The 14,274-nt window shown below is 38.1% G+C and overlaps 1 protein-coding gene across 3 annotated transcripts in view; it reads right to left on the bottom strand.

Annotated features, from left to right (window-relative positions):
• Nucleotides 1-14,274, bottom strand: part of LOC111872948 (xylosyltransferase oxt) — a 70,998-nt gene that overhangs the window by 17,045 nt on the left and 39,679 nt on the right. For all 3 annotated transcript variants that reach the window (XM_023867261.2, XM_023867271.2, XM_023867280.2), the window contains exons 11-14: nucleotides 12,578-12,703; nucleotides 8,901-9,107; nucleotides 6,408-6,562; nucleotides 957-1,124 (exon numbers count right to left, since the gene is read on the bottom strand). In XM_023867261.2, coding sequence (XP_023723029.1) covers nucleotides 957-1,124; nucleotides 6,408-6,562; nucleotides 8,901-9,107; nucleotides 12,578-12,703 — 656 coding nt within the window. The remainder of the gene's footprint in view (nucleotides 1-956; nucleotides 1,125-6,407; nucleotides 6,563-8,900; nucleotides 9,108-12,577; nucleotides 12,704-14,274) is intronic.

Raw genomic sequence — 14,274 nt, 5'->3', positions numbered from 1 at the left:
AATTCTTTCTTTGCTCCTTGTCCCAGACGATTTGGGTCTTTCAATAATTTTTTATCTTGATTCGTCTTTTTATCTCCCATTGACAACTTCCCACTATGAATTGATCACCCTTGATTTCGTCCCCTGCCAGTTTGTCCAGTGATTGAGATTAGCTTGATCTAAGGGACCCAACTGTATAGGATACATAAGAACCCTCCTTACCTTTTAATTTTTTTCCCATTTTTCCCCCCTTTTTTTACCTCCATTTTACTTACCTGAGGACGGTAGCAGAACCAGCTTCCGAAACGTCGTGATTCAACTGACTGGGACGATGGATACAGTCCAGAATTTTAGTTTTAATATCTATTCTCCATCGTCAGGATCCTTTAGCTCTTATTGTGGTTCTGTTGTTTGAAGAACAGGACTCACAGTGTTGTCCAGCTGTTTGGACCACACTGTGTTGTTGTACTGACATTGTAATAACAGTTTCTGTATGTATTGATAGTTACGAATGAAATTGTAATAGTAGTTTCCACATGTATTAATATATCCTTCTGAAGATGGTTGCTCTGGCTGGAACATGTAAAGGATAAAAGATTAAAAAAAGAAAAAACATTTATCAATCACACTGGATGGCATTAATAATCTTTTATACTATTAATAGTGTGACAGACCAGGATGAACCAAGTCAAATTTACTTAGAAGCAACTTCAGGTAAGCAAGCAAAAGTGTTAACGAGACCTACTGGTAAAGGACAGTGGTTCCCACCCTCTTTAGATTCAAGGACCAGTAACAATGTCTCATACTGTACAGTGCTAATATAAATATTATTAGTGTGCCCAAATTGTTTACTTAAGAGAAGTAACTGTAACTCTATCATCAGTTCAAGAGAGGTAATAACAGTCCATACTGTCACACTGAGGATTCAAATGTATGACCTTCACATTAAAATACTAAGTTAACTATGTGTAACTTACTTTGAATTCAAACTGTCAATCCAGTCCTTCAGATCAAGACCAAATCGTCTTGCATTGACCAGAGCTTTCCTTTGTAAGGCACTTCTGTCTACTTTGTTGTCCAGTAGTTTGTCCCAAACTGCTGCATCATGGATTGGATATGGTTGTCCAGGACCACTATGCAGGAATCTAAGAATACATATTACTGTTTTTAAGTTCTAAGGTTTTCATGATGGTGAATGTTCAGATTGAATTCTCAGTTTTGACACAGTCCAGCCTCATAAGTGGATGCTGACTTTTTGGAGGAAAGTCCTGACTCCATCTTCGGGACTGAAGTATGCACGGGGAAGAACTGGTCAGGTTATAAAGGTAGGGAAGATGGCTACTCAGAACCACAGGAGGGAAGAGGAGATTGTGGTAAGGGGGAGAGGAAATAAACAACACTGGGCCACTTTCCTGTTCATGATTCCTACTGGCCCAGGATGGGCTCCATCTCTTTTCTCTTGCCGATGGGTCTGGATGACCACCTTTCTTCCTGCCTATACAACCCAAAAGATTCCTCACCCTACACTATTCAACCTTGATGATGGAGGCAGTATGCACCTCTGAAATATCAGTAGCCTCCTACATGGTGTCACACCACAGAAGCCCACAATATGAATATTACTGTTTAATTTTTCTCTTCAGCCAAGTATGAAATTAGCATGCAACATGTTTGTGTATGCTTTCTATGAATGTTTTCTAATTTTGGTGGTATAATGGTACTTCATGTATATGGCTGGTTTGACAGAAGTTCACATGAAGATCTACATTACAGTGTAACCCATAATTTGGAATTCTATACATCAGGTGGGTGGACTGGATCATTAGCTGTCTAACATGATTGTAAAAAGTCATAAGTATGGCACACACAGATTCCACACTTGCCCAGACAAGACTGAATGCAGTGGTGCTTTACAGGAGTAAAGAGCTGTCAACTGGCAGGAATCGCTGCAAGATGTTGTGTACAGAAACGTATGTTTTCATAAAGGTGTACACAGTTCCTTGAATAGTGAGATGTGGAGGTTAAGACACAACCAATTCTGCCACTGTGCACACAGCATGCATCAACAGAAATGCATGTATTATGGATACTGCAGTAGATATGGAGCAGCATGTGCCAATGTTCATGACTAGGGCCCGGATTTTTATGACCTAAAAACTATAAATATATGCATGCACTTATGACCCAAAATTATGTCAAATATGACCTAAAAAGTGTAAAATATGACCTTAAATATTAAATGGGACATAAAATTTCACAATTTTAATTAAAGATAAGAATAAAATAAAGAATAAAGATGATGAATATATGATAGTAGGTCCTACTTACCAAATTAGCCCTATTATGTCTCTGAAGGAAAGAAAACTGATGGAATTTCGACATTTCGTACTGGATTAAACCAGTCATTGCTTTCTTTTTAATACTGATATTTGCGTTCATATTTTAGACAAACACTGGTGCACATGGTATGAACACTAACTTAACTCTGTTATCTAAAAACACCATTTAAAAGAACACAAGCTATTCACGTCTCAATTTTCACTGAGTTATTCACGTCTCAATTTTCACTGTTACAATTGCAATTTATAACTACATGCATTTTCAAATTTTCAAATTTGAAAGATCGCCGATTATCACTAAGGATAGTTTTGTATTTGGAAAAACTTCGTTCCACATCACATGATGTGACAGGAGCATATTTGAAGAATGTCAAGTCGTTTGGTGACAGTTCTGTATCATCTTCGAATGTTGCTAGTTTACCGGAAAGTATATCTGCAATCTTGCATAATGTTGAATAACCAGCATTCCGATGAAGAACACTTTCTATTTTGGTTTTAATCCTGTCACTTATTTCACCACGAGTTCGGTTTAGTTCATTCTCAATGCTCTTTACAGTGTCCAACGCGTCACAGAGTTCAGTCCCTACAAATTCCAGGCGAGTTATTGCACCTGAAATTGAACAGAAGTTTGACTTTATGTATGCCAGATTTTGTGCTAGAGTGGTAGAGAATAAGTCCTTGACAGCTTTAATTGATGTTGACTCACTGCTGTCAAAGCCATTAAACATTTTCTCAATGGCTGTGTAATTTTCACAATAATATGCCACAGCATCCAACCATGTACCCCACCGTGTGACGACAGGCTGTGGAGGAAGTGGCAGTAGAGGAGCTTCTTGTTTAAATTTCTGCACTCGAAGAGGGGCCTTGATGAATATTTTCTTTCCGTTTGAAACTAGCCTATCTACATCAGGAAAATGTCCTCGAACTTCTTCAGCCACTCTATGCAATGCATGAGCGAGGCAAGTAATATGGACCATTTTCGGGTAGAGGATTCGAAGTCCTTTGGCAGCCTTCTTCATGTATGGAGCGGCATCTGTTACTAGGAGAAGGACATTATTTCGCTGTATTCCATTTGGCCACAACAACTTCATGGAATTATCAAATAGGACAGCTATAGTCGAATGATTTGCTCTTTCGAGAACTTCACAGTCAAGAAGAAATCTCTCTCCAGGTTGATCTTGTTTCAGGGTCCCAACTATAACATTCGCAATATACCGCCCATCTACGTCAGAAGTCTCGTCCAAGGAAACCCATATCTTGTTGTCAGCAACAGATGTTCGAATCTTATTTAACATATCTTCATAACATGTAGAGAGATAATTCTTTCTTAACGTCGATTCACTTGGGATAGGATGACTAGTGTATGTCTCCAAAAATTGTCTGAAGTGCTGATTATGCAATTTCTCTAATGGAATATTCGAAGATACCATCCACTGACACAAATCCTTCGAAAATTCCGACCCATTGTTCATTGAAGAAGGTGAAGCAGAAGAAGAAGAAGAAGAAGAAGAAGTAGTAGAACTGTTTTTAAACAACAAACTTTGTCTGCTATCCTTTGTAGATAATCTGCTTAAACATTTACCATGTTTAAAAGTTTTACAATGCTGCTGCACAGTAAATCGCTTTTCTGCCGTAACTTTCACGCCACACAACTTACAATAAAATATCTTGCCATCGGTACTAAACACTTTTTCACCAAACTCCTGTACAAAACTACGCAACTTTGCGCTCCTTGAACTACATGTACTCACTTTAGGCATTGTAAAGTCAAACTGAAGTCTTATAACGCCCTCCACATATATAAATAGAATACTTCTAAGCCCTCCAAGAAAGAATGGGATGTATATACCTTATAGTAAGACGGAGTACAATAGGAGAATACCCGTTACACTTGCCTCCCTCCTGCCTCGACTGGGAAAGGCCGGCTTGCCAGGTCATAAATGCTGCATTTCACAAATTTTCGCCTTTGTAACTGCAAGTACAGTCCAGTCAAAAATATGGTTTTTAATACGAACTTCATGTACTTGAACTCTATTCCACATTGAAGCAACAGTCCAGCCTGAAATTTATTTTGTAATACTAAACATTATGGAGCCGAAATTTTACATTATATCAAAGAATTGTTTCTAAAATGACAAAAATATGACCTTATTTCAAAATTATGCCAAAATATGCTGTAAAACCAATAAAACTCTAAAATATGCATTTATATGCACAATAAAAACGACATAATTTCAATAAGAATGACTGGAAACATGCATAATTACATTTATAAATAGGAATAAACCCTAGGAAAAAAATATGACATGTCATAGAAATCCGGGCCCTATTCATGACTCTGGAAACCACAAGCTACGAGTATGTCATCCATGGGATCTGTAGAACTAGAATTTGCAGATGGCATAATTAATCCATGAACCAGCAGGTGCCCAGTGACCAGAAAACAGAACCAAGTTTGCATGAACAAATCCTGCAAAATGAACAACACTGAAATTATTTTGGGGGGGGGGGNGAAGACCAGTGATGTTAAACACAACTGTGCACCATAACTGAGCAACTGGTATAGTGAAAACATCCTCATACAGAAGAATTCATGGATCAACTGCCATGTATGTGCACAACAGTCGCCAAGGAACTGTTCAGGTTGGTGTTTTCTTGTCAGTCTGCAATAAAGCAATATACAGACAGCCAGCAGCTGACAGAGAAGTCCCTGTTATAAGAGTCTGAAACCTAGCAATATGTCTGTGAAAACAGAGCTGATGATGACAAAATACACTAGAGAGTCCATTATTGTGAACAATACAAGAGATACAACAAATTATAAAATGAGTGTTAACATCTGTAAGGTGTGTAATTATCTGTAAGTAAGGGTAATCAGTGACCAATAAATCCAGTTATTAATCTGAACCCTGTGTATAGATACCATCATGTGACATTACTGACAAGTCATAAATGCATCTAGTAAGACTGTATTAACACCTACAAGATTTAGCTCTTTGGAAACATGCCAATACTGTAAGTTTTTTAATACTTTCTTTATAAAGGGTCAATAAAAGGATGCTTTATATTAAATTGTGTATATGAACTGAAATGCTTAACACAGATAAATTATTCTGCTGATAATTTGCACTGTAGGCTTGGGTGAATGTGCTGCCACCAGTGCTAACTTCTTGAATTAATGTCTGACAAGATGGCATCAGGAGATCCCTAAAGAAGTGTTTTTCCAAGGCATGGGTGTTCAGTTCAAGGAAACATTCTTCTAACAAGATAGGGCTGAACATCATACAGGTAATAACATTCTGGATGTGCTCAGACAGCATTCTGGTGAACGTGTTATCTTGATTCCCTTCCCTGGACTTTTTGGTTATGGTCGGTTTTGGCCATCACATTTTCATGATCTCAACCCTTATGATTATGCTTTTTGGGGGAAGGGGGGGTAACGTGTAACACAGTGTGCACACAAACCCCCACAAATAAAAATCTCATAGAAATTTCATCTTTCCATGTATTTGTTTCTGTCCTCCATGAACTTATACTAGGAGTTTTAAAATTCAAGACAATTTTTTTTTCTTATTTTTAAAACTCTTAATTCATCCACTCTATTTGCCCTATATCACAACATGTTTTGGCCTCCATTGCCATCATCAGTTGAATTAAAATTGTTCGCATGAAACTGCTGCACTTTATATGGCTTCATAGCACTTTCTTTTAATAAATTAAGAGTTTTAAAAATAAAAAATAAAATTATGGATTTTAAAGCTTCTAGTATAAATTGTATGGAAGATGGAAACGAATAAGTAGAAAGAATACAGCGCAACAGGATGCTGAAATAAAACATTATAAATTTCATCTGTTGCCATCAGAAGAACTGCAGAGACTCTAAGCAGAATAGCTGCCATTTTTCAGTCCCGACTACAAATGGACTTAATGTCACTGGTTTACATATAGAACATGTTTTCCATTGACAGCTTATTTCCCCAAGTCTACTATGCCAATTAACAATAAAATTACTCCTGTACATCAAGTAGATAACAAATATATGTAGTTTAAATGAAACCATCTTTTTGCAATAAAGAACACCATGCTCACCCAGCCTGTTGTTGAGAAACATTGGTTCCTGACACAAATTGCAATGGGGTGACTAGGAACTGTGTGAAAGCCACAACTGCAGTATCATACACCATGTTCACGGTCCATACGCCTGGCAGCAGTGGCTCATGAAGCAATGGTTTTACAAAATTAATCTGCCAAACAATTATAACAGTAAGCAGTAAACAACATAAATAAGTAACAACATTCATATATTCATGTAAGATTTGAGGTTTTCACAGCGGTTACTATGAAGAATGTCGTCTTCTGGGATGTGGCACTGTGTAGGTATTTGCTCTCATGGTGATCTTGCCTTTCCCTTCCCCCCAAACACAACCCTATACCTGCTGACTCATCTTCCCACGTGGCCCCTCTCCATTCCCTTCCTGTTCTTATATAGCTCGGTGTCTTGACTGGCACTCAGTCTGCGGCCAACTGCTCATGCTGGTTCCTCGTTCACGGATTTGTCTACCCTGAAGATGGAGGTGATACCTTCCTCCAGAACGTAGGTTAACAAAATATTGTAATGTGTTTTAGTTACTGAATACGCTGTAGAGATTGTTAACTGGTTTATTCAACAACCTACAAGTAACGGCTACAATTAATTATCACACAGTTGCGGGGTTTCACACTTTATAACCCTAATCGCAATAATCTGTTTACAATGTTGCGGGGTTTCATGATTTATAACCCTATTCGCAAATCAATTCACTCTGTCTTCAGTAGTCTACACGTTTACAGTACGGGAGCTATGTAAGTGTCCCTGTATCACACACTCCCAATTAATTCTCAGTTATCACAAACTGTCACTGATTATCACACGTTTACTCGTTCACTGCAGAGTGGAGAACTGTCTTCGGGCGCTGATACACTTTAACTGACAACAACTCAACTCGGCGACTACCACATTTCAACTCCCTCATGCTTACTGCTCAGCCGGCTTTTATTCCGTTCGCTGTTGCCTGTTGCCCGCCTCAACAGCGTCATTGCGTGCCACGTCACAGTGTCTGCGTATAGCCTAGCAACGCTGTTACCTCACGCCATCTTATGACACCGCGCGTTGCGCGTTACGTCACCGTGGAGGGGGGGGATGACGGAGTGCTGACTCACCCGTCGCGTCACTGCTGGTGGGGGGGTTTCTCCGTTGCGCAACATGTCACAATATATATGCGGTGCCACATCCCTGAAGATGGCATTCTTCATATATTCATGTTTAATCAGGACTCCATAGTGCAAATAATAAACTGTTCAACCTTCAAAGATAAGATGTTGATGGGATCATGGGCTAAAAGTATGAAAAGGGAATGTTTCTTTAAAGTTAGAATAACAAAATAGTGTATATGGGATCCACTGGATTAATATTTTTTTAAAGCAACAAAGATTGAATATCAGTTAGTAAACTTGGCACAGTTTTGTCAGGGCACTTTTAGCAATCTTGATGCGCTGAGACAAGGTGATGAAAGATGGTTTCTCAAACATCTGACTGGGAGAGAGTTGCTGAAAAGTTCTTTAGTGGGTACATGTTTAAGAAAGAAGATTCTCACTACTTTATCTTTTATATATGACTATCCAGCAGTTGAGACAGGCGGTAATGGACAAGATTTAGCAGTCACACAAATAGGAATGGAGGTGGAAAAACGTTTTCTGTGCCTACTGTGTAGGTCTGAAGAGGTGAAATCCACTGGCTGTTCAAAGATAGTAGCTGAGTTCCTTCCAGATCAGTATGGAGGCAAAGAAGTGAAACCAGGCTTTGCTAAGCCCCTCTCCATCCTCACAGTTGGGGTTATGAGAGTGTTTTATTTCAATGGCTTCCCTGACGATGCAGGGGCAATGGGAGCAGACATTATCTATAACTTATGTTCTGTCAGAGTTGATGTGTTTCATCTCTGTGGAATGTTTGGCTGCTAGTAATCACTGGCTCTCTAGTCTGTTCAGAACAGTGATGTGGCAACCTGTCTGGCCACATAAACATGAGATTTTGTATATGCCTAATTTTTACATCAGGGACTGTCTGCCCTTGATGGATCTGAAACATGATGCTGCTCTGTTAAATGGTTTCTTGACTCTATGGATTCCTTTTTTTTTCAGCAGCCTGAAGATATGGTCAGCTGTACTCTGAACACATGGCATATATGCTGTGTGATCTATCTCTATTTTCTCAGTAATGGACTGCAAAATGCGAAGAAGAGCCTGTAGTATTCCATACAATAATTAGACAACTGTAAGCAGTTTAATGCTCAAGAAACTTCTCTCTGCATTTGTGATATGAACAGAATATTGAACCCAGAAGCATTCATAACTTCATAACACCACACACACATGTACCAGAGAATGGGCAGATAAGGTACACAGATAATGTAATCCTGACTTTCTATAGCTGTAAGTAAAGCTGCCAGTAAGAAGTACACTTTCATATTACCATGTTTACTGGAAGAAGTTTCCTATAATAAGCTTTCCATTTTATCATTACTGAGTTGATGTATTTATTCTTACCGCTTGTCCATCCTCCATATGTACTTCAGACATTTCAGTCAGCTGACCAGCTGGATCCACCCATAAAAATGTGACATTATATGTTGATGGTTGAGGGCTAACATCTAACTGGTACACCAGAATGGGTTCTGAAAACGGTCCCAGATTATGCAGGAAATTACGGGACATCTGTTCTTTTTGATCATAATCTGAACTAACCAGAAGAGACTGAAAAACAGATAATAAATTAATCATAAGGTGACATTCATCTCACAAAAACGTTAGGCTTTTTCTTTAATTAAGTACCTGAATGCTAGCCTCATACTGCTTAACAGTCAACATCAAATTAAACCATATGCTTTTGATCGAAATACTGAATCACTCATAAGATTTAAAAATTATGCATAATTATGGTAGAGGTATGGCCCCACACATTCTTAATCATCACACTAGATGGAACTTGTGCTTAAGATTAGCTCCATCTAATGGACCAAACTGAGTAGGTGCTGCCCACCCTTTCACCTGAGGAAAACAGAAACAGATCCATGCCTGAAATATTGCATTCTTTAACAAGGGAGAGCCAGTAAATAGGTTAAAAATGGAAGTAAAACAGCTGTGATGATGTAACAGGTTTTCTATGTGTATCACTAAGTAGCAGCACAGTCCAGATTCATGAGTCTAGGTAGCAGACGCACATACACACGTTCAGAGGTTGGTTTCAGTAGTCAAAACAGCAACTGTGCTTGAGGAATACATTACTGAAGAGCAGCGTTCTGCTGTGCATTTTTTTGTGGTTAAAAGGACTCAATGCAAAGGATATTCATAAAGAAGTGTTTCCTGTTTGTCATGAAAAGCAGTTCACAACTGGGTCAAGAAATTCCCTCGTGGACATGCGAAAATCACAGATGATGTGTGACCACGTTGAGAGTGTGACAGAAGCAACCATGCAGCGGGTAGAAGAGTTGATTTGAGCTGACAGGAGGATTAGGGCGTTCCCATGGTTTATCACACAGCATAATGCATCATCGTTTGAAGTTTTGGAAAGTGTGCGCATGGTGGGTGTTCAGAGAACCAAAGGATCAGGAAAAAATTAATCGAATGGGTCTGCCCTTCCAACATCTCTCATGGTATGCAGATGAAAGAGAAGATATGGGGACGAATCATGGGCACATTGCTACCAACCCGAATCAAAGTGCGCTTCAATGCAATGGAAACATCCCAGTTCACCTTCAACCAAAAAGTTTAAGATTATACCATCAGCTGGGAAGGTTATGCTTACGGTGTTTTGGGATTCTCATGGAGTACTGTTAACCCATTTTCAGAAGCGTGGTGAAAATGTGAATTCTGCATTGTACTGTGAAGTTCTGTTGAAGCTTAGGGATGCAATTCACAGAAAATGTCCAGGCCAACTGGCAAGAGGGGTACTGCTTCATCACAACAATGCAAACTGAGCAACCCATGAAAGAATTAAAGAACTATAGTGGAAACTTCTTGAACATCTGCCTTATAGCCCAGATTTGTCCCCTACTGACTTCCATGTGTTTGGCCTGCTAAAAATTCACCTTAGTGGCAAACGTTTCACTCATTATGAAGAGGATGAGACAGAGGTGCAGAAGTGGTTGAGACAATAGTCAAAAGACTTCTATGCTGTGTTTTGATGCACACTATTAAAGCGATGGGACAAGTTTATCAATGTTGGTGGAGGATATGTCAAGAAATAAATGTTTTTTCCAAGTTCGAATATCACATGTTTTACATTTATATCCATCTGTAACCTATTTACTGACTCTTCCTTGTAGACAAAGTCCATAAACTCAGTAATCCCAAACTCTGCAAACGTCAAGAGGTTCACTCTTATGCTACCATCACATATGTATTTATAATTATTTAACAAATGTTATTTCACCACAGGCCAGGCATGATAATTTTTATTCATTCCAAGAAAGAATGAAATTTTACTACGAATGTTTGCCTTCATAACTGATTACAAGGTTGCCTCAGCAGCACCCATGGAATGACACAGCTAGTTCCCAAGTTGACAACACAGAATTCACTAGTAAAAGGAAGAAATCATTTGCGATGTCACGCAGATGAGATATTACTGATTACAAATGAAGTTTATCAGATTCAGACAAAGACTGTAAATATTCTGCGGACAATGATATGCTACCTGCCATGTTACAGAACGATGATAGTAATGCAGTGTAGAGAAGTGAAGAGTACTTTTTTCTGGGATGTGATGCTTTGTGTTCCACAGAAGTTCACCAATGTTTTGGAGGAACAATGGTAAACTTTTACCAGAACAAACGGTGTCACATTCTAGATGACAGTCTTCATCATAGTCATCACTATGAGAACCTTGGAATTCAACATGGACTGTGGTGTTAGTGACTGAGATTTAAAATGAAAAGGTTATGTCAAATTATACAGGACAGAGGGCAGCCACTGCTGGTAAACCTGGGCTAGACGGTAAACCTAATTGACAAAAATGATGTATGCAAACTTCTAAAATATACTTCAATGAAGAATTTGTGGAATATAGGATAACCAAAATCAACCATTATGTAGGAAAACTCATAAAACTACAGAGAGGGGGCACTGTGCAAAAAGAAATACATCTTAAATGTGGGCTTGGGATCTGGTAGCAGTATGTTGAATTTGTAATGTTTATGCTAATGGTATTATTGGAATCTGTTTCAAGCACTTTAAGCACTTCCACATCAAGCTGAATTCCTGAAGTAACTGAAAGTACATTCTCACACTCTGCAGGTATTATACAAAATGTCTATTAAATTTTAACATAATCTGATTAAACTGTAAAAGTTATATTAATCTGAGCAAAAGCATACATTTTTTATTAATTTATGGGCCTATCGCCTGTGTCCTCAGGTTACTTAAACTGAGTAAATTTTTCAACAAAAAGGAATTAACCTCCACAAATTTTAACTGCTTTACGCATTATGTTCATTTTGTATAAGACATCATGAGCATTTTGCATTCAAGCTTTATGTTGAACAGTAAAGTAAATAAGCTGCATATTTAATGGTGATCAACTATTTTTCATTTGTCCTATGTTATATATACAGTGATATCCTTTTCTAATAAATTGCTGGGGCGAATGGTTTTTCTTTCATTAAAATGAGGTTATCTGGATATGGGGGTTATGCAAAATTACATCTAAGAAACTGTCCAACTCCATACTTAAATTACTGTAATTATAGAAGTATTTTATATGTAAATAATTAAAGAAATTGTTTATTCACAAATGAATACAATGACATAAACACTGAAAGAACCTCGGTCAAAAGCCAATGCAACCATGATGTTGCACGCACCATGTTTTGGTATGTGTTCATTTGTCAAATATTATGGTTACAAATTTCCAGCAAAAGGAAAACGTGACACTTGACGGCAGATATGAGTTCTGGAAGGTTTGAAATTTTTTTACACTAAATGCAGGTTACCCACAAAATCAAAATCACTAAGTATGGGAAAATAATGCACTGTTTACATTGGGGTTTATTTGAAACCAGAAAAAAAATCTATAAATATGGAATTTCACTAAGTGTGGGGACATTATATCAGGATTCCACTGTGTGTTCGTTTGTCTATATATACTTTATAATGTATGATGACTGTACATAAGCTGCAAGGATTATCTCTCCACTCCTATAATATTTCTGTCATTATTATTTTACCTTTAACCTCCCACTGGGTCCTGTGTCTTTCAGAACTGTCATATAATGTTGTGGCTCCACCAATGTTTCAAACACAACTTTCTCAGTTCCACCATTCAGCAGTGCTTCAAATAATACCAGTGACCCCTGGAATTAAGTGAACAGAAATCACAGAAAAAAAATTGTTTTACTGATAGAACTCTTACAGAAATCAAATTTCCTAACAACTTCATCCTTCTTAGTCTTTACCATATTTCCATTTTCTGTTTGTTGAAACAATGAATTTTCACTTTAGTTCTTGCACAGGAGTCTGCACAGGTGACATCAGATTGATGGGTGAAAGCATTTGGATATAATGCAACACAACTGCAATTCAACCAGCCTCTACTGTAACAGTACACACAAGAGAGAGGATGATGGACAGCACTGTCAGTGGCAGCTTGGAGAACTACCACATGGCAGGTGGTCATATGTGGACTGCAACTTGGTTTTCAAAGCAACTTCATAAAAATGGTAAATTTTCTCTGAAACTTTAGCTAGTTGCATAGGAATTTCACATAATTGGATATAAAATAACTGAAGTTTACTATATATATCAGAAAAAGTGAGACACAATGGAGAGATCTTGGAAGGACTCACACAAAAGAACAACAAATATTCACTTACAGCCAATTTTTCAATGAAACCACATCTGTTCCATGTCTCTTAGTAATGCCTCTAACCTGAACTGGGGAGATGCCCAGTTCAAACCTTGTCTGGGGTACTGACTGTCCTAAGAATTTTCACGGCTTTCCTGAGTCTTTCCAGGCAAAAGCCAGGAAATTACCTTAAATTGGGCCATGATTGCTTCCCTCCATATTCTTTGCAAGTTGCTATTCACCATCATCCATTCATTACTAAACAGTCAAGCATCAATAAATGAACTACAAACAATTAAATTAATTAATTTGTCCCTTGGAAGATTTTGACAAATGATTCAAAACAAATGAGGGAATAAAATGTCCATCATCATACAGTTTCAGTTATGTTTGAAAAATTCATAAAGTAAAACTATCTCCTTGTAAACACCGGTATTGAGCAACTTTCATTACTAAAGACCCATCCACTTCTACAGCCTAATTCAATTCTAACTGCTAAATTAAATCATTTTGTAGGAAATGAGATTCTCACAGCAGCATTTATGAAGAGTTCTAATTTCTGGAATAAAATGCCACATAGTCCTTTGAAAGTCGGCTGATATTTTGGAGGAAAATGCTTCTTCCATCTTCAGGGTTGGAGAATAAGGAAAGCAAGAAGCCATCATGAAAACGGGTGGCAAACAGATGTAGGTGACATGTTCTTCTGAAATGTTGGTTGGCTTTCAATGGACTACACAGCATTATATCCCAGAAAAAAGACCTCTTTTTAAATAAGTTTTCTTAAAAACGTACTCTGTACGTAGCACATGAGCTTACAGCTAGTGTGAATCACCACACTCATGGACAAACATAGATAAGATGTCTCAGCTGACAGGTACAGTGCGTGGACCTGCCAGAAGACCACACTTTTCTCGGGCCATTATCTCCGTAACCGTTCAACTTTGGACATAGGTGTTTTGGGTTATAGGGTGTCCCAGGAGGAATGTGCCAAACTTCGGGAGGGTGTTCCTTATGTTAAAGTATGCCGATATAACCCAAAACACCTATGTCCAAAGTTGAACGGTTACGGAGATAATGGCC

Source organism: Cryptotermes secundus, unplaced genomic scaffold, assembly GCF_002891405.2.
Source record: "Cryptotermes secundus unplaced genomic scaffold, Csec_1.0 scaffold1079, whole genome shotgun sequence".
Taxonomy (NCBI): Eukaryota; Metazoa; Arthropoda; class Insecta; order Blattodea; family Kalotermitidae; genus Cryptotermes; species Cryptotermes secundus.
Note: the sequence above shows the minus strand (reverse complement) of the source record. Positions and strands in the feature narration are given on the sequence as shown.